We start from the raw sequence: 20,889 nt of genomic DNA, 5'->3' as shown, positions 1-20,889 counted from the left end.
CCTGCTCCTCTTAGCATAAAAGCTTGGAGGCCCTGCTACATTCTCCTTCTTAAACCATTCAATTTTGGATACATGGCAGGAAGGTAATACAAGTGTGCAATGCAAAAAATAAACAGATTAGAATTTTTTCTTGCTCTTTGTCCTTTCTTATCATCCCCTTTTTTGTTCTTCTTGCCAGAGACAGTTTATCTCCCTAAACTGTTGTTTTCATTTGTCTGTTGTAAATTTTTTTGTGTTTCCTTTTGGTTTCTTTTTTTTTTTCCTTAGAAACCTATATATATATATATATATATATATATCACCTACTGTTGGGAACAACAAATAAAATATAGGTATACATTTCTTCTGCCTTGAGGAAACATGTTGTTAAAATATTTAGAATATTTTATGAGAGACTGGCTAGAATTCCATGGACGATGATTACTGAAACCTGGATTTTCTTATTCTCAGCATGTACTGTTTAACAAATAAGACTCTTGTCTAAGTTCTAGCAAAGATGTTGCAGCTGCAGTTTTCTTTTCTGCCTTTTCTTGTCTTTGTGAAGATAAATCATTTTCACTCTGCGAGAGTGAAACAGAGAGGTAAACTTTCTCATCTTTGGCATTTCTTGTCATTGTCAAAATAAATACTTGCATCTGTGCAACTTAAATAGAAATGATGTCTTCCCTTTTTTTAGAACCAACAAATGCTAACAACAGGAAGCTGGCATGTGAAAAGAAAACAAACAAGATGACATTTATGCTAAAAATTCTGTATCACTCAGAAAATAAGAGCTCCCAACCCCAAAGATTCAGTCTGCACCTTTGCAAAGGAGCTTACTGAGGTTATGAGGTCATGATAAAAGTGACTGTGACATTCATGTTCCTGAGTTGCTGAGACAGATAGTACTAAATAACATCTTAGCTCCCTGAAAGTGCTAAATGCAAAACTAGAGCAAAAAAAACCCCATCAGTTGCTACTGTGGGCTGCCCATTCAGAATCTATTTGAAGAATCATTAGGGTTTCTGCATCAAAATTTACTGAGAGGATGCCTTGAGATCTAGATGTATTGAGAAAGAAAACATCTGGAGTGAGGAGATCTGTCTTCACCAAGGAGGACTTCGGGACACTGATGAAAAAAAAGCAGGTTAGAAGCTTGTGGCTTAACAGTGAGGATTATTAGGAGGTTCTAAGTAGATCACTGGGGCTGGCGTAAATAAAAGCAGTTATATCATATAAGTAATCATATTACTTATAATAATAAGTAATATCATAGAAAAAAAGGTTATGCACTGGTCTGAGAATATGATTCATGATACCTGATGCTGGAAGTGCTTCATACTCAGATTCTTACATCATTACAGCAAATAGGGTTCTGCAAGTCTTCCATACGAAGATCTGTTTAAAGGTTCTCCATTTTAAATGTCTCAAGAAAAGGTTTGTTTTGCCTCTTTATTGCTAGAAACAAAAGCTGCTTAATCCTGTTTGGTGCCTCTGAAAACTGCTGCAGTAAAAATAACTGATACATGTTCATAGCTTACTTTTTACATTCATTAAGACAAATTCAGTCAAGATCCATTGTACACTGAGTCAAAGAAAACCTCAAGTAATACCTTGAGCTCTTCCATTTTTACACATATCAAAGAAAAACTTTGGCAATACCACTCAGGCTGTCCTGCTTGTTCAAATGACTGGCAAAGAAGCAGTAGTGGCTGATCTGTTGTCACAGGCAAACACTTTACAGACACAGATAAATCAAAGAGAGCTCCTTTACGGAAATATCTTGTTCCAGTATTGTCAAGAGCAAAATGCTGCCATAGTTGTGTCAAGAACAAAGATGGTTTACCAGCTGGTTTGGCTTATTTTCCCTTTCAGAGTGATATGGTTTTTTCCTGTCATAGACATGTGGCAGGCTGTTTTCTACTGACCCTCAAAGCTGCTCCAAACTCCTAGTGCAGCGTCTTCAGCCCACAGGTAGCTTTTCTGCTGCCACCATCCCAGGCCTTTGTAACCCATCAGACAGCAATGCTGGAAATATGCCAAGAAGGCACTGTTGTTTCTCATCCATCCTTCGTAAACCATGTGATCACTTCGGTAGAAATGAGTTGCAGGTCCTCACAAGTTCCTTGTGCACAGCTGGCACAAGCTGCATCAAGGACAGACCCCCCATAAACAGGGATGTATCAGGTTTGACAGCATCGATGCCTTGGCCTGGGTTAGAAGCATTTTTGCCTCATTAAGAATTCAGGGGTCCAGATACCCTGTAGACTTTCCCTGGTATGAATTTAGCTCCGTCTGAAGAAAGCCAGGCACACCCTGGCCTGGCCACCTGAAGTCAGACGGGAATCTCAAACCTGCTCTAAGTCAGCAAATAAACAAACAAAAAAACCCCTAGTGGTAATTGCCATTTGTATTTTATATATTCTGTGCTATTTATTAACGGGAGAATAACATTCGTGCTTTTTGTAGCAGTGCTTATACAGTGAACTTGCATCTGATTACAGATTCCTCAGCCCTTCTGCATGCCAGGGGATATTTGTTTCACATGTTTTAACTGACGTAGTAAAAAGAAGACCTTGCAATAACTAGAAAGGATTACTTTTATTTTTTTATTGACAGTGTTCAGATGGAGCTCAACCAGTTTAACAGGCGATAAACACTTCAGTGCAGCAAAGCTACCGCTCCACCTGGTGGGCACACGGCGGCTCCGAGGAGGGGGGGGAGCCTCGGCCGGCGCCGCTCCGGCTGCAGAGAGCGGCAGGGAGTGGGGGTGATCCCCTTCAGATCCAGGGGTGATCCCCTTCAGATCCAGGGGTGATCTCCTTCAGATCCAGGGGTGATCTCCTTCAGAGCCAGGAGTGAGCTCCCTCAGAGACCCCGCCTGCGACCCGAGCAAGACAACCCACGGGCTTTTCCCCGCCCATGGCAGCCCCGTGTCGGGACATCTCCGGCCGGAGCGCTCCTGCGGCCACGAGTATCCCCCTTTCCCTCGGCTGCCGCGATGCTGCGGGTACCGCCAGCCCGGCGCGGCCCGGGACGGGACGGGACTACAGGCCCCAGGCTGCCGCGGGCGGCCAGGGGGCGGTGCCACTGCTCTGCGTCGCTGCCGTGCCCGGCATCGGCCCGCCCCCCCCGGCGTGAGCATGGCCGGGTTCGCCGACCTGAACCTCCCGCAGGGGCCCGACAAGAAGTCCCTGCAGAGCCTGCTGGAGGCGGCGGCGCACCGTGAGTCCGAGCGGGGGGCGTCGGGGCCGGCCCGGGGGGCAGCGGGCCGCCAGCGCCGCGTGGGGGAGCGCAGCCGGAGCCTGCGGGATGGGGCGGGCGCAGCCGGGCTCTCCGGGATGAGCTTCTCCTTCCCTCCACGCCGGCCAGCTCCTCTCCCACGCGGGCGCGTTTTCCCTGGCGCCTCTGCGCTCTCCCTGCCCGACCCGCAGTTCTCTGCAAGTGCCCGGGACTGAGCGGCAGGGGAAGCTCGTGGTGTGCTTTGCAGGCTCTGTGTCTGCTTATCCCAGCGTAACACTTGAGTTTTTCCCAAGGCAGGCAAGTTTTTCCGGCTGCAGTTTCTTACGGCCCGTCTCTTTTCCTGCAGAACTGTTGTACAGCCGGGTGCTGCCTGCCCAGTGTTTTGGGGGTGATTTAAATGCCCCTGTCAAGTGTATTATCTTCCTCAGAGCCCTTCTGAACGACACCTTTCAGTTTCGTCGGCATCATTTTGAGTCCTCACATTTGCCTTCTCCAGTAGCTGTTTCTCTCCCAGCTCTGCGTCGTCTGCAGTTTTAAGAACTATCCTGAATGTACTTAACAATTTTCCATAAAGAAAGTCATAAACAGGGCCAAACTCGGCCAAATCTTTGAGGATGCGAACCCCAAGTATTCCTGGTCATAAAGCTCTGCCACTGAGTGAAAGTTGTCAGGCCTGGGATATGTTAAAAGGCAAACAATTTGGGTTTATTTTAAAACACTTCTTTGGGTGAACCAGTCTTCTAAAAAAAATAATGTGGAAGCTAAATATGCTCCTGATTTATTAATTTCAAGAGCTTTAAGTAATGAGTGTTTAACAGTTTTCGGATTGGATTTGTTTCCATTAGTTTAATGGAGACAAAATACTCTTATTGTGTGTTTTTCAGTGGGATATTCTGCAGTTGCTCTTAATCATGTCATCGATTTAAAAGAAAAGAAACAGGTAATTTTTCTTGGGGTTATTTTTTTCCACTGTATTTTCTCTAGTAAACCTACTGCTTTATTGCATGTTCCCATATAGCTTTATCTGCAGAATGCACATCTAGACACAAGTACAAACCTCTGTATTTGTAACAAAGCTCCCATTTTATAATTTAGTATTATTGCCCTGTGGTTAATTTTTATTATGGTTCATGTACTGTCCCAGGGAAATAGTTTTGTTAGTATGGTAAATTTCTTCTCATGATTGGAACACAGCTTTTGTTTACTTGTAAACCTAACCCATCATGTTTTTAATAACTTTGTTCTGCTCTCTTTTAAGGAAATCATCAAGCCAGTATCTCCTTCAGAGCTGTTTCCATGTTTGCCTATTGTACAAGTATGTCCAGTTACATTCTGTGTATTATTATTTTGAGTTAAGTTTTTTATCTTGGTGTGTTTGTACATGTGATTTTGTATATTAGATGTTAATCAGAAAAAAGAAATTTGTACATTGTTTGATGGTTAAAAACACCAGGCTTTGAAAGAATGGTACACTCACATTAGAGTTGTCTCTTCATTATTTTAGAAATTTTTAAAGATTGCTTTGTGTGAATTTTGAATCTGCTTGTCGTTGAATAATTACAGTAAAATTCTTGAAATCTGAGTTTTGGAAATAACTTCCTGGTTTTGATGGAGCAAAATGTGGATATAATAAAATACAAGACTGTTTCAGGTCACTGATATTGCTTAATTCAGGAACTTGCAGTGGCCTAGCTGGGGAATCACAGCAGTAATAAAACATAGTCAATTTTTCTGCATGATTTTTTTTTTATTATTTCTTTCTTTTTTCTTTCTATTGGCCCTTACTCAGAGAAACACATTGTCATTCTTTGTAAGGACAAGTAAATATCAAAGAGATAATATAAATTAGGGAAAATTAGTATAGCAAGGCACCAGTTTCTTTTTATAGCAGGCTGGATGGAAATCACCACAAACTTTTTCTTTGATGGTTTTTAAGTCTTTTATATTATTTCTTTTTCTGTAGGGGACATCTAAAAGAATTAAAGTCTTAACCCGGCTAACACTTGTTGTTTCTGATCCTTCCCACTGCAATCTCTTGGTAAGTATATTTAGCAATCAGTTTTCCAATTTTTATTTCTTTTTCTCAGTGAATGAATAAAACTTTGGAAATTTTATGGGGAGAACTCCCTAGATTTTATAGGGCACTCAGCAGTGATTTTGCAGATTGCTTCTTTAACAGTTAATGTGATCATGAAGAGATGCAGACTTACAAGACTGGATATGGCTTCTGCTGGTCATGTGTCAGTATGGAACAATAGTTCTGTTCCTGGGTTATTTTCTTCGATTTCTGTTCTGTGCATAAACTGGAAGACCATGAGCAAGCCTTGTGTCTGGTTTAGTGTTACCTGATCGAAGCAAAAGGCGTAAGTGCTTTAGTAGGTGGGTGGCAATAAGGCTCAAATTGAGAATGAATGACTTTACAGTAGAGACCTGCGGTGTGATTGGATGATTATTGGCTTTGTTTTAGTACTAGGGAAAAAGAAATTTTCTTCTCATTATTTTGGTTTTAATCATTGTGCATAGCTTTTTTTTCTGCCAGAATTAAAGATAGTAATTTTTTGCTCCTTTTGTAGAGATCAACATCTGCAAATATAAGGTTATATGACATCATAGCAGTATTTCCAAAGAGTGAAAAGCTGTTTCATGTAAGTACAATTGTCTGATCTGTAATGCTTATTCAATAACTTTTAGTGCCTTAAGCTAGTTTAAGTACATGCTTTGTTTTGATTTTATTTCCTGTTTTATAAAGACCTTACGGGGCTAATTAAACATTACAGGCTGCCTGGTCAGTTAATAGTCTGAGCAGGTCGGGAGGGATTGCAGGAGGCTGCAAGGTGAGAGGTCAGAGTCTGAAACATCTACCTGATCTATCTGATCAATGGACTTGTCTGCCCCTGCACTGTGGTTGCCTTGTGTGTGTCTTGTACTCTGGTGAGCAGAGAAAACATCCTTTTTTTCCCCCTGAAATATGTGTGTTATCATCATGTAGAAAAATTCTCTCTTGAACTTTAGTGTCTCAAACTCTAACTTCCCCAAAACACGCTTTTGATCTTCCGTTAGCATTGATTGTTCCAGGTCTCTGAAATGCTGGGGAGGATTTTAAAGTGCAACTAATGTGGTTCTGAGAGTTACCTTCTTCCTTTTAGTTCTAGGTCCTCTCCTGAAAGTTTGTCCAAAAGAATAGCTTTGGCATGTCTTTCTTCTTTTTCCTTCTTTATTTTAAATTAAAAGAAGAGCAGGAGCTTACAAGACAGAGCCAGTTGCGGTTGTTGCAGCATCTTATGAACAGATAAACTAAGATTTCCAGAAGTAAATATGCCTAATTAAACCCAGTAGCCCTTGCTCCATTGTCAGACTGAGATTTCTGTCTTTGTTTTGAGTGTTTTGGATGCTTAAGTTGAATGAGAGAAGCTTCATTTCTGTGATTTCATGATACATCTGTTACTTTGCCTGCTGAGAAAACCATTGAGGCTGTACAAAAGTAGAACAGCCTCAGGGGAAACACTTGAAGGGCAGACGGTCATTTTCTCACTCAGATTTTATCCTGACTGTTCAGAGTAAACTTGCAACTGAAAACTACCTCGACAAAATTGGTGAGTCTTTGAAGGTGTTACTGAACAGGTGCTGATGTTTGTAGCAGTGGTAGGGCTCCCACTATGAGAGAAAATAGTGGGTGTGAATAATTTTTATTTAAATTGTTCTCAAATACTTGTTAGCAGCTGACGTCAGTATTCTTATCAGGTGGAGCACTTTAAAGCAAATGATGTTTTTATCTGATTTTTTCTCACAAAACCCAATATTGTGATGTCTGACCTGTTGTAAGCTCATAAATATCATTAAGTCTGAACTGTGAGAGTAGATGGAAGCATCCTGTCTCTGTTAGCCTTGGCAGGAGGAAGCAGGCATGCTTACTGTGTGAGGCAGTGTTAAGGAGGCACAGGGACACCCAAAACAAATGTAACTCTCTTTGGAGAATTTACTTTCAAAGGGAACTTGTCAGTTTAAAGCTAAGTCTGGTGGTTGGCTTTTCTAAATAAGTTTAGGCTGCTTTCTAGTACTATTGAGTACCTGTTTTGACACATTAAAATTACATTGTTTTGTTTTTCTAGTTTATTTCCCCTCGTTTTTGAAGATTTATCCAAGTAAAGTATAAAGCAAAAGGCTGTAGAAGGTGAACTTTAAGGAATCTTTCAGCAGAAGAATTCAAACATTAATTGTAACAGTTACAGCTTAATGAAACTAATTTCTGAATTTTATTTCCCATGCAAGATTTTAGAACTCTTGGGGGTGTGATGGAGGCAAACGGTTGTAAAATACTTTTGAGGGCCACTCTCCACCTCTTTTTTGATCTCTGGCAATGGTATAAAATCTCACTTCTTACGTGAGCTCAATCAGTTATCATATGTTTAAACAAGTGCCTGAAGTTAGATAATCAGCAGGGTTTATGCTGTGTTGTTTTCTGGAGAAAGGATGGGCTCTCATTTAAGGGTGATTATTGTTTATTTTCAGCCATATCATGAGTCCTGCTGCAGTTGGACATCCAGCTGTGGCGGTGCTTAAGCTGTCATAAACATTTCTGCATGAAAAACACTTTCTGCAGGTCCCTGACTGCTCTACTGGTGAGGCTGCTTGTATGCTTAGCTGCCTGGCAGTTTGCTATGAGGAACATGCTTTTGGCTGAACAGTAACCGGAGTTTTTGCCAAGTTATTTTTCAGGCAGATCCGCTTTTCTGCTCTGATTCAGCTGTGTGGATCGTTGTGCTGGCACAGAGTGGATGGCTGTGCTCTGGGCAGGCCAGTGCAGATAGAGACTGGTTAAGGTGACACTCTGGCAAGTGATGTGTGTTAGGACAGAATCAGGATTGTCAGTGAGATCATCTTTATTGCTTCCATGCTGGCAGAACTTAGAGCTGGGGATGGAACCCAAGCATGTTTCTTGAAAACCACATGAGGTGAAAGACTTCATCCTTACATGTTCATGAAAGACTTCATCCTTACATGTTCATGTGCAGGGCAGGTTTGAATGTTTGTCTTTTGATTTAAGATTTTAAATTTTCTAAACTCTCTATGGAGAGCTGTGTCAATTTTCTAGAGGTATCAGAGGGGAGTCTGACACAAGTGACATTACACATGGGGATTTGGCACCTGCATTTAGCTCTTATGACTCATGGATGTTTCTGTGTTAGGAAGAAAGCCATCTTTGGGTCACAAATCAACTTCATATTTTAAAATTGGCTTTTGGTAACAGCATTACCTCAAGGGTATGAGGAAGCCGTGTTTGCCAATTGTAGAACAGGCTTCTTCTTTAAGTCTCCCAAAAGGATTGTTTTGGGCTGCAATAGGAATGCCCACTCTGTGCCAGTAACAAGGTCTGTGCCTGTTGCTTTTCAAAACTTTCGCTTTTTAAGATTTCTGAATGTTAATTGTATTACTTGCCTTTGTCTGCTGTTTGTAAGCAATTAGCAGATCACCACTATCTAAAAAAACCTTGCTCACTTAAGTTTTAGGATGTGGTGTAAAGTGAAATTTCAATGTTTATTCCCAAAATATTTGCCAAAGCTTGCTTCAGAGCATCCTAACAGTGGCAAATTTATTTATTTATGGCTGTCTAGAGTTTCCCAGCAGGTGGGGCTCTTGCCCACAGTGCAGCCAGGCAGGTGCTGGGCTGTGCAACCACTGGATGTCATTTTCTGTATGAAGTTGTTGCACTTCAGATCCTTTCAGCAGGCAGGGTCACCTTAAGTTGCCTGCATGTGTGACTTGTGAGCCAGAGCTTGGCTGAACATAAGTGTGTATGGAATAATCTCCTCTTCAGTTTTCCATGCAGTGCAGGAATTCCTCAGGAGGAAGTATGACTCTTAATTTTGTTTTTGCTCGGTGGTATTTTCTGAAATGTTCTGGTCACTGGAATCCTGTAGATATCCTGGCATTTGAGTCACTCTCTGACTGTACCCATTTTGCAAACTGGAAAAGACTTTTCTAGTGTTTCTGGAGCTGATTAGAAAGGCTTGATTTGCCATGACATAGCAAAGCTTGAATGCTTCTGATGTCTATTCTTGCTTTCCTTCATTTTTAGCATTATCTCTTCCTGTATTTTCTATGGCCTCACCAACATCCTTTCAAGAACATGATTCACAGCTATTTGTTTTGTGCATGATCTTGTAAATCACCTCTGTCTGGTAGTTTATATTTCATGTTAGAAAAGGAAGAAAACTGGCTGTAGTAGGGCTGAACTTCCACATGCGAGTTTAATTCTATGCAATAGATTCCAACAGCGTCCTGCCTAACAGAGTTGATAAAGGTAGGGCATGAAGATCAAGTTTAGTCTGAATGGCCTGGTAGAGATATTTTAACTTCAAAAACCTTGTGGTTTGCCTGCATGTGTGCTGTGGCTTTCTTGTCTAGGAGGGAGTGCTATCAACAGCTAAGAAACATTCCTAAAGCTGGGCCTCTGCTCTCATCTCCATCCAAATTCCGTGCGAACAAACTGGTGGAAGAGTAGTTTGCAAAGCAATAGGCTGCCTTGCATCAGAGCACCCACCCCTGGGACTGCCCACCTCCCCCACTGCTTTCATGCTGGTGGGAGGAGGGATGAATGGTTGGCACCTGGCCCAGGTGTATTTGGAGCAGTTGCTGGCAGGTTTCTGAAAGCAGAGAGTTCCTCTACACGCGGAAAATTCCTTTTCAACTTTTTCAACCTATTTTATTTTCTTTGTTACAGCGCTGCTTGCAGATATTTGTCTGGCCCCTCGTACTCATCTTTATCGGATAGGCACATATAATTCCTACATACCTTGTGTGCATGAGGTTAATGAAAATCAAGGGCTCCCTTTTACGTGCAGTTAATTTTCCCTGTATCTCAGTGTGATGAGTCTCCACCCTTTGTTCATTACCTCCATCTCTTAATACAACTGTAAATTGTGGTATGAATTCAAAGCTCAACTTTTAAACTGTAACCTTCAGTGCCATCTTCAGACCCCACCAAAGGTGTGGCTCTCAGGAAAAGCTTCACATTCTCCACCCAGTCAGAAAAGAGAGGCTCTGTGGATCAGTCTCCAGTACTGGACATGTGATACCGCCAGTCACCGTCTACAATTCTGTTTTTCTTTCAATCTTTGTTGCTTTTGGTAAAAATAATTAATCCTGAAAACAAACAGGTGCTGCACTGGAAGTAGAGCATGATGGGATAGGGGGCAGTTCCTGGGTTGTTCCCTCTTATAAACTGGGGTTGTCCCTGTCACAGGCTGAACCTGTGAATTCTTTTGTCAAAAGCCAGCATTGCTTCTGCATGTCGTCTGTCAGATAAAAACAAAGCAGTAAGTATTGCTTTGGGGTTGGTCATTATTTTAGTGGAAAAGTAGCTCTCTGAGTGAGGGAAGACTTGGGGTTTAAGCCTCAGATGCTCAGGCTGTGCATCTGTAGCCCTGCTGTTCTGTTGGCATACCTGAATGGCATAGTACCTCTTAATTTTAAAACTGAACTGACCCTGGAGAGATGCTTGTTGCTTTAAGAAATGAAGGAGAACGTTAATGTACCTAAAGTTGGTTATGCATTTTCTTTGGCATATCTAATAACCCGTCCCTATCTCTTTGCTGTAGATTGCTTGCACAACTCTAGATGTGGATCTGGTATGCATAAATGTAACAGAAAAGCTGCCATTCTACTTCCGAAGGCCCCCTGTGAATATGGTAAATTTACATCTAAATTGTTTTCTTGCTGTTAGACTGAACTGACATTAAATACAGAATTTGAGTTGAATTCTCTGCCCCTTTCCTCCCACCATTCCCATCCAAGTGGTTCTTTTATTTTCTTGCATAATTTAGAGTGTTGTTCCAGATGTCCCTCTCTTCAGGGCCTCCACTGCAGCATTTAATACACAGTGATGTATATTCTTTCTTTTTCTCCTTCTGTCCCCCACTTAAGAAGGCAGAAGTGGTGTTCCCAAGGAATGGAAACAGGGCCTGAAGGCCACTACTCTGCCAAGCAATGAGATGTGGTGTGATTGCTGACTAAGCTGCTTCCCAAACCAGAAGTGGTACAGCTGTGTCAGAATAGATAAACAGCCCCTTGATTTAAAAGATAAGAAATGTGAATGACAGTGTTAATTTAGGAGAAGGATGTTGTGCTGGTTCCTTGGAAGACAACTGCATTGAATCCACACTTAGACAAAGTAATGTCTGGAAATTGAACAAAATGTGAAATTTTTAAATATCTGCTGTGGGATACAAGATGGCTATCAGCATGGATCTAATATTTTTTTAATTCAGTTCTGCCTACTTTGGTGGCTTGCCAGAAAGTTTAATCTGAGCATGCTCTTTGGTGAACTAGTTTTCTCCTCTGAATATATGTCCAGGTTTGTTCCATATGGGCATTTTTGACTGATGCAGTCCTTAGTGCTTAAAAATTTAAATTTGGAACTGGCTAGTAATCCTGCTTCATTTTCTCAGAAAGTTTAACCTAGAATAAAAATTAAAAATTAGCTAGAATTAATTCTGAAACAGAATAAAAATATTACATCAGATTTTGTTATAAACTGAGAACTTCAACATTCCATCTGAAATAACAGTTTTGTATGAAATGTTGTTTGAGAGTACCCTAGCTGCCTAAAACTCTAGAAGATAACCCAGGTAAAGAGCTGTGTGGCTCTTGGAGCCCTGTGTTGGGAGACATTTTCCTTACAAACTGCTTCTCATCTTTCACACTCCCAGCTTCAAGGCAGTCTGTCTGTTGGACTGGTTTTGTGCATCCTGGGGCAGTCAGTTTTGGTTGTTACGATGCCAGACAGACAGATTGGCAGGTGGCTGAAGTGATGGGGATGAGGTTAAAAATCTACTTGACTGGAAACGGGTGTCTTGCCATCACCTGTTTTGGTTTTGATAAAGTTTCAGGCTTCTCTTGTTTACAGATGTCAGAGCAGTTCTGTGTAAACCATTTGATGCATACACAGCTTCTGTTGTGCCTGCGCGCAGAGGTCATGCATGGATGGGAGCTGGATTAATTCCATCTGTATTCAGTTACTGGACTCTCTTACAGTATTAGCATTGCTGCATATTTTAATAATACGAGTATAAAGCACAGAGTATCACTTCAGGCAAATGTAGTATAGGCCATGGACCAAAGAACTCCCAGCTTTGAATTATGTCTTTATCGCTGGTGCACTGTGCCCTATACCAAGTAGCTTAACCTTTCTCTGTTTGCCTAAACAAGAATACTAGGCTTTTGGTGAGGTACTTTGACAGATAGCAAAGATTTTAAAGCAGCTGAAAATATAATCAGTATTACTATTTGGAACCTCTTCTGTGACTCAGTGTTATTTAATATTGTCACAAATACCAGAGTATGCTGTGAGACAGGAGAAGAAGGGTCTTGATTGCTGCTTTTATGTAAGGACAAATTCTTCATCTGCAAGACACAAATACTGTGGGAAGTGGTGATCTTTCTTACAGCAGGGTGTGGGACTAGAGGAGTAGAGTCCTCAAAGTTTCAAGACTTGTTTCTGAGCAGCAGTGTTTTCCTGTTTCCTCGTCTCTGTGATAGTGGAAAGCCAATTACAACAACTAAGTGGCTGGTAATTCTTTGTTTGTTAAACCTCATTTATCTGTCATCCCAAGATTCAAGTACACATATCTCGGTGTACAGTGCAGCTTTCCCCTATGATCCTTTCATGCTATGCTGGGCTCTTGCTGGAAAAATTCCACCTTAATTTCTTCGTATATAAAACAGTTAAACTGAGAAAAAGTGACATCAGTAATAGACAGCACTTGTTAGACTGTTCGGCTTCTCTCCTTTTGATTTTTGATTACTCTCTTTCATGGGAAGGCAATAGATCGAGGCATTTACTTTGAACTTCTTTACACACCTGCCATCAAAGACTCCACGATGAGAAGATACACAATTTCCAACGCGATCAGCCTGATGCAGATCTGCAAAGGAAAGGTAAGCTCTCAAAGTGAAAACAAGGTAATTAATTCAGTTCAAATTCTTCTAGAGTTGTACAGACTGAGCCATTTTAAATGAGTTTGATGCCGGGATATCTGAAGCTGTGACTGAATCTTTGCCTACTAACACAAGGACACAATTATTCTAGCTCCAGATACTTCCAGCCTTTCACCACTGCATGCTTTCTTAAGTTGTCAAGCTCTTAGATTCCTTTTTCAGAACAACCTGTGTGTTTTTATGGTGTGCAATTCCAAAAACAAAGGTGGGAGGGGATGGGGAGAGAACAAAGTTCCAAAGAGCTAAGGTTTGCACTAGAACTGAAATCCATGCATTTCTTTCAAATCCCCCATTTCATATTTCTGGTTGACCCCAAGCTCTTTTTTTGATACATTGAATATGGGGGTAGAAAACAATAAGAAAAAAGTAGAAATTTTGGTTTGTTAAATGGTTAGTAAATTCCCTATGTACAAAACAGAGCCAACAGCTAGCTGGCTGTCAGCCAAGGCTTTGCTGCAGTCAGATCGACTGCATTCTTCCATGCTACTGAAACCTAAGGAAGAAGTAATACTGAGATGCCTGTAATCCATTGCTTTCATAACTTCCCTCCTCCCAGGCTACCAGGTTAAGCTGTCTGTCATGCTGGGTCCTCTCAGGCCATGATTTTTTAATAGGGAAGCATATCATAATACATATCCAAGTTAGAAGAAATGTAGCTCCCGCCAACTTTATTGGAAATGGCCTTTGCCACAGCTAGTCCAGAGAAGCTGAAATTGGCCTTACCCTGCAAATCTAGTGTGAAGTGGGATATAGAGCTTGGAAGGGAAATTAAAAGTAGATCCATCATTACCTCAGTTCCCCTCAGGCATGGCAACTTTTATAGGACTGCACAGTGGGTCAAACAGGTTAATTCCCTTGGTGCTACAGAACAAAGTAAGTATTTGCACAACCTTTCCTGAGAAGCCCAGCTCTGGGAGTTAATTGCACAAAATACTGACTTGGACACAAATTATATACACAGCAGACCGCTTTCCTTTGGCATTCCTTTTTTCCCAGTGCTTCTCTTTCCTCTGTGCATTTCAAGATGTGCTTCTCACATGGTGGTTGTTTTGGAGAGCACCAGCTGAGTTGATGTCACAGATAGGGCGAGATGTTCAGATGCTGAGGCTTGCATGGTGTCTTTTCATTCTGCATCTGTCAATCTGTAGCCAGTAGAGATGGTTATTAGTCCTTACTGACAGTTTGCCTCCATCAGTCATATAAAGGTGCTTTTCAAAATTTTTTTTTTAATGAGACGTGGGATGGTTGGTCTATAGGCCGCTTGCATTGGCACCTGGCACGCAACTCTTGCCTTCTGTAACGTTTAGTTGCTGAACTTGTAGAAACTTTTGGATCATTTTGTTCTTTCTCTGTTGTAGCAGGGCAGAGAAACTTACAGAAATGTACTGGTGTCCTCAGATCTGGCATTGTGCAGAGTCCTTAAAACATATTAAAGTGTTCAGGGAATGAAGAAAGGACTTCCCTGCCTTGCTAGACAGAAGGTGTGCATAGCCACAGTCCCTCACCTCCTGTGTTTTGGTAACTGAGTCGGAGTGCTGCCTGGAGCAGTGTTCTGAACAGCTGCTGTCTCCTGTATCTGGGGAGGTAGTGTTTTGCCTTTGAGTTTCTCCCTTTAGCCCTTCCCCTTAGATTTGCCTTTGCCTGCTTCTCTTTTTGCTTTCTAGCAGTGCTTTTCTTGTCTGCTCTTGTCTTCTTCTCCTGTCTTACCCATCCTCTAATGCAAGCCAGTTGCCTTTGAACCAGGCAGAGTGTATCTCCAGTGCACAGTGGTGAACCACAATCCTGTACTGGTTCAAGATCTTGCACAGCTGCTCTGGGAGCTTCTCTGAGCCTGGGACACAGGCATTAGTTGCTAGAGCTTGGAGCAGGAAATTTGAATTTTCCCAGCAAACCCTTGCAGGCAGCACCACTGAAGCTCAAAAGCACCCTTGGGATCCATAGTGCAGTCAATTTAAAGGTGAACTATGCAGAAAGAAATGTCCTAGGCGCCATCAGGACATGTGCTGTTAAGTCACTATGATGAATGTATTACTTCTGCTTCTGGCTTTCCTTACGGTAAGGCAGAATTGTCTGTCCCATCCTCTCGTCAGCACACAAGGAAACCTTGGTCACAGTGTGAACATACAGTCATTGTCATGTAGCTTTCACATGTTGAGTTCCAGTTGCACACAGAGCATTTTCTTCCAGTGTCTGTCCTTCTCTTTATGCTGGGGAGGTGGCAGGACAAGCAGAGCAGTGTGGGGAAGGGATCTAAAGCCCCACCTTGAAAGTGGAGTTGGCATGATGTGTTGGTGGTACTGATGCCAGAGAGGGAAAGCCTTTTGCTGCCTCAGTACAATTCTCATTCCCACCCACTCAAGCAAGAATTCCCAAAGCTTTTTATTCAGTATAATAAAAGGTGCAAGGCAGTTTTGCTGCTGCAGCATTTCCACCTGTGTAAAACAGTCTTCCCCTGGGTGAGCATCCTTGGAGGTTTAACTTTAGAAAAGCTCTGGCTGCTGAGCTATGGTATCTGCCAAGCCCTGTGTACTCACATACCTATTTTGCAGAAACCTCGTAGGAGTGAAGGGAGAAGGATTTCTTTCAGCCTGGCAATTTTCACAGGGGTGCCAGTGTTGAGGGAAATGAGTGTATGGCACGAATTGGCAGCCACTGCCTAAGTGTAGATAGGTTTCCTGAACCACTGTGAGTCTGATTAAGGCCAACATGAATGCTGAGCTTAGCATCAAGCTGTACTGCAACAGAGTAGGCTGAAAATTCAGGAGCACCAAATTGTCTAAAGGCACTATCTGTAAGCAGCTTTTGGGGGATCCTGGACTCCTAAATCCATTTCCATTACAGCTCAGGGGAAGTTGTTGTTTGTAGGGGACCTCTTTCAGCTGGTGTAAATAAAGGGGGCACTTCTTAGCACAATGTCTGCAGCTCTGCATTTTTTTCTTTACCCTTAGGGTCCCTTTGAAGTCCACTATGAGCGATACTGCTTAGCCTGTCCCTCTTAAAGGTGCTGTACTTATTCAACTCCTGTCTGTCTGTGAGAGGTTTATAACTGCGAGGGAGGGCTTGTGCCAGTGCCCCTCTCTGTGTAGGGGACAGGGCAATAACTGAGTTTAATCATGTCCTGAAATTAAGATCCCGACCCTGCTAAAGTTCACTTCATCTGAGTGCCTCAGATACTCTGATGTTTAATTGAGCTCTGAGCCTGAACTTAGTTAATGCCCATAAAGTCTGTACTGTTTGCTGATTTTTTTTTTTCATTTCTTGATGCTGTCTGACAGATGAATGTTTGTCTTCTTTTGTTTTCCAGAACATAGTTATATCTAGTGCAGCTGAAAGGGTAAGTCCCAGATTTTTTTTTCTTTTGAAGTCAGAACAATTTAAAGATTTATCTGTGGCTTAAAAGACAGCTTTAATTAAAAACTAAATATATAAAAATTGTAAGTTTAAATATGATTGCCATCTTCAGGAGTTTTTTAATCAATCTGTTTTACAAAAGAATTGTATTATGGGTTTGGGGATTTTTGTTGTTTTTGTTTTGTTGGAGTTTCTTGGTGGTTTTTTTTTGCTGCTGCAATATTTTCCATGACAGTTTTCTCCCAGCTGGGGACTCTGTTTGCCAAAACAGTGGTATTTGTTTGATTTCCTAGTGTATCATTAGCAACTTGATATAATGGGCTATTTAATCTTGCCTTCCTGATAGCCTTGTCCTGCTTGCTCACACTGTCAACCTGCAAGCGAGGGCATGCACCTATTCAAACTTCTTTGGTTTTTTTTAGCCTCTAGAACTACGAGGTCCTTATGACGTGGCTAATCTGTATCCTTTTCCCCAGTCAAAGACAGCAGTTAGAAGTAACACTTGAAAGTTCAAAGTGGCTTTGAAATTCTTTCATCCTTTACAGTTCTTGAACTTTAAACAGTGATACTTGTTGGTGACCACTTCAATGAATCAGGGCTCTGTGTGTGTGTGTAAGGAGCAACAGATCTTGGTCATGGGGTGGTGTGAGTAGTCACTGCAGTTAGTAATGTCCGTGTTCAGATACAGGTATGTTTTGCTGTGATATGCGTTGATGTTGTGTGGGTGTAAATGGAGAAATTAATTAAAAACATATAAGTCTATGGACACTGTGAACCAAACAAGAAATTATTACTTAGGATTTACAAAGTGCCACATATTTGGTAGCAAAAGCTATAAAATTGTATTTATGTAAAATTAGAAGAAGTTTCTACCTGAGTGCTGATTGCTTCTGAATTTCCCAGTCCTTAGTTATGTATGTAATGTTAAATAAGTGGTTGTGTTCTAGAAACCAAGGAGAGTGTCCTTCCCTCCCTTCTTTTAGGAATTTAGATGCATTTTTTTTACTCTCCCCACCCCACAAGCACATCTCTGGACTGTCCCTCGAAGGGAAGGAGCTTTCTCTGAGTCATGAGAACTGTGTGGGAGGTTATGCGGCCTGGAAGGATTTTTATGAGCAACATTTTCTTCCCTCTTAAAATGAGCAGTCAGGCTCAAACCAAATTAACACACCTAATCTGGTGTCATCCCCGCCGAAGCTGGCTGGAAATTTTTCAGCATGATGGTTTTGTATCAGACAGTGCCCTTTCCCCAAAAATGAAATTTTCCATGGGGTGATTTTTTTGCTTTATTACGTCTATCTAAAATGTTCCTGCATTGATAGACTTTTCTTTTCAAAGTACAGTTTCTTGTCTGGTAAAAAGCAATGTTGCCAAGAGCTTTCCAGGAGGGCTGCTGGAGAACTGCAGCCAGGAGAATTGGGTGCCTCAGTTCCCTGCCTCTGGGTAACCTTATGCAAAATGTCACTTTGAGTTACAGCTTTGCTAATTCCCAGTTATTTGTAGAGTAAGCAAACCTAAGTGCAGAGAGACTTCCCTATTCTGTTTGCTCCTTTCTGTGCCTTTTGATCCTGAGCAGTGGTGACAGAGGTTTGCTGTTTGGCCTGTCGGAAAGCGAAGCGAAGGCAGCTGTGTCCACCAACTGCAGAGCCACCATGCTTCATGGAGGTGAGCACTTGTAAGCTCCTCTAAGCAACATGTGCGTTTGCTAAAATAAATTCCTCTTAATGCGTATTTTCCAAAAGGTCTGAGACATTACAAAGCAAGTCAGATTAGAGTTTTAGCTCCCTTGTCCAATGAATGAAGAGGAGCTTGTGTGGCAAGGGTTTTTTATTTTCCCATGTAACCGTGTTAGCAAATCAGTGGGGGAACTGGTGGTGCTGTATGTGCTGGAGCATTTGCGTAACCACATTGATGAGTCTTAAACGGTTTAGCCAAAACAGGGACCTGCCTGCTGTGCTTTGTACTGAAACTATCCCCTCTTTCAGACCAGGTTCTTAGTTTCTTGATTTTTTTTTTTATTGTGATGGCAGTTTAACTTTCTGAGTAGTCATATCTAGCTCTTAGTTTCAGCCTCTGTCAAGGTTTGTTGGGTAGGTATGATTTCTAGTCACCTTCCCAACAACTTGAGTTGCTCTAAGGTGCAAATGCACAGTAAGATTTTCATCTCTTGTTTCAGTAGAGGTAGGTCTTGAACCTGCTATAATTCGCAGCAGGTAGCTTTGATCTCTCGGTGAGGGCGTTCCTATGAGCAGGGTCCTCCTCCAGCCTGCTGGTTATCTACATAGAGACATAGATTGTGTTGAGAGAATTTTTGTCAAGTTTATGTGGAATTTCTCAAGACTGCCATCTATCTTGTCTGTGAAATTTAATAGCAGATGTTGTTTCCCTGTCCCGTAAAGAATTCTAGCCCAGAATAAGTCAATATATTTTGGCAAGGTCCTTTCAGAGCCTCTTTGCTAACAGATTATTTGTAGGGAATTTATTCTCCTTTCAAATTTTGCAGAGAAGCCTCCCACCAGTCATTACGAAGTTGGATTGGGTTCACCAGGTTGTTTGGCAAATATAAGGATTTTGGTAATATCATACACTAGTAGTAGTTTATGGTGGGAGCCCCCGGTGGTCCAGGGGAAAATACACTTCACTGTCACTGCAGAGACCCGGGTTCGATTCCCGGTCGGGGCCCCTCCCCGGGCAGATGGAGCTCGTTAGCCCATAAGGCAATTCATCTACGTCCTGAGGACCTCGCTGCCACCGTCCAAGCGTGCTTGGCCCCGGCAGATGAACCTCAGGATTAAAGGGTGGGCTCAGTTCCGCGCACACTGTGTCTCACCTAAAAAATCCAATGCGCAGGCTGGAAGGTGGAAAGACCTTCCCCGGTTCTTCGTTCGCGAAGAGACTGGCCATTATCAGTAGTTTATGGTAATGTTGAGGATTCAATAAATAAAATTATTGAATACCATAAAACCACTTATTTGGTATGTAGGGGATTCTCTGCTAATATAGCTGTGCCAGCATAGTCTGTTTAGGAGTCCTGGGATATGTGAATGCATTTTTTTATTTTTATTTTTTTTAAGAACAGTAATTTTGGCTCAGAAATGCTTTTGACAATGCTTAAAGAGTGTGTCCTTCTGTGACTACTGAACTGATGAAGCCTGTTTTCCTATGGGTTTGTGTCTCTGCAGCCCCTCAGCCCCTGCAGACCTCAGTTTTCCTTTGTTTCCTGTAATTTAACATCAACCATTGTATTCCCCCCCATAGTTTCCCTACTCCATAATGTAATGAATCCCCAGCTCCTGCCCCTGCAGTTGCTTCAGTGCTGTGCGTGCTGACTGGCTGGCTGTTCAACATATTGAACTGTGCTTTGGGGTATGGACACCTGAACTGAGTATGCCCTTAATGCATCAGTGTCATTTTATTTGAGGTACTGCAGCTTCTGCTTGTATATTCCAGAAACTCGGAAGACTGCCTGTGGGGTGGTGTACACGGTGAAGAAGCCTCGCAAGGTTGAGGAGGAAGAAACAACGGTGCCAGCCTGCAAAAAAGCTAAGACTCAAGCTTGAGGAGAGAAACAACTGTGAACAGGAGCCTCTTCTTTACCCAGTGTTGAGTCTTCTTCCACCCTCCAACCCAGTTTCTCCCTTACTGCTTTGTTTAGCCTGGAGAAGAATTATTTCTCTGGTGTTCAAGTGAAGAAACCTGTGTGAATGAGACTGCTGATTGGTAGGTCATCACATCTGAAAGGTCATGCTGGGCTTCTGGCCAGGAGACTGACACTTCACCTGGCCTTAGGTCTCCTGGAATTAGTGCAAAGTCAATGGAATGTTTCTAATGTGGAAATTTTCACTTGTACGTGTGCATTCCTTTTTTATTAAAAGTGTTTCTAAGAACACATGCCCATGCCTTCATAGTCTAGCTCTTACAGTTTTCCTAAGTTTTAAACACATCTCTGTACAATTGCAAGCCAGTAGATGAAGTTTACCTTCAATGGCCTGTGAAGAAATAATAGTGCAGTAAAAAAAAAAATCTGCTTCCCAGTCCATTTTGTGATCAGTGGCTGTAATGAAGATTCCAGGATTTGTCAATTGCTAGAAGGTATCTTGGATTTGTGGAAGGTATCTTGGATTTGTGTTACAGTAGGAGTGACTGACCTAACCTGTCAGATATACATCCCAAAGGCCATCAGTGTCCTGCAGCACTTAAAACCAAGCAGCAACATTAGATGGTTATCAGAGATGGGAGGGAAGAGCCCAAGGTTACACTGAATGTGTGCTCAGCATGGTGTGTTTCAGTTGCAGTGTAACAACTGTCTCACCTAGGCCT

General features: G+C 42.0%; 1 protein-coding gene across 1 annotated transcript; it reads left to right on the top strand.

Annotated features, from left to right (window-relative positions):
- The first annotated feature begins 3,097 nt into the window (after positions 1-3,097).
- RPP30 (ribonuclease P/MRP subunit p30) lies at positions 3,098-20,458 on the top strand. Its single transcript, XM_027899874.1, has 11 exons — positions 3,098-3,204; positions 4,107-4,162; positions 4,481-4,537; positions 5,186-5,260; positions 5,796-5,867; positions 10,821-10,910; positions 13,042-13,158; positions 16,523-16,552; positions 16,992-17,029; positions 18,155-18,234; positions 20,020-20,458. Exons 1-11 carry the CDS (start codon positions 3,123-3,125, stop codon positions 20,127-20,129), a joined length of 807 nt encoding a protein of 268 aa, XP_027755675.1. The 5' UTR covers positions 3,098-3,122; the 3' UTR covers positions 20,130-20,458.
- The last annotated feature ends 431 nt before the right edge of the window (positions 20,459-20,889 follow it).

The sequence above is a fragment of the Empidonax traillii genome, unplaced genomic scaffold, assembly GCF_003031625.1.
Source record: "Empidonax traillii isolate 1590-97213 ecotype Southwest subspecies unplaced genomic scaffold, ASM303162v1 scaffold693:size341962, whole genome shotgun sequence".
Taxonomy (NCBI): domain Eukaryota; kingdom Metazoa; phylum Chordata; class Aves; order Passeriformes; family Tyrannidae; genus Empidonax; species Empidonax traillii.
This window is presented reverse-complemented; position numbering and strand designations above follow the sequence as displayed.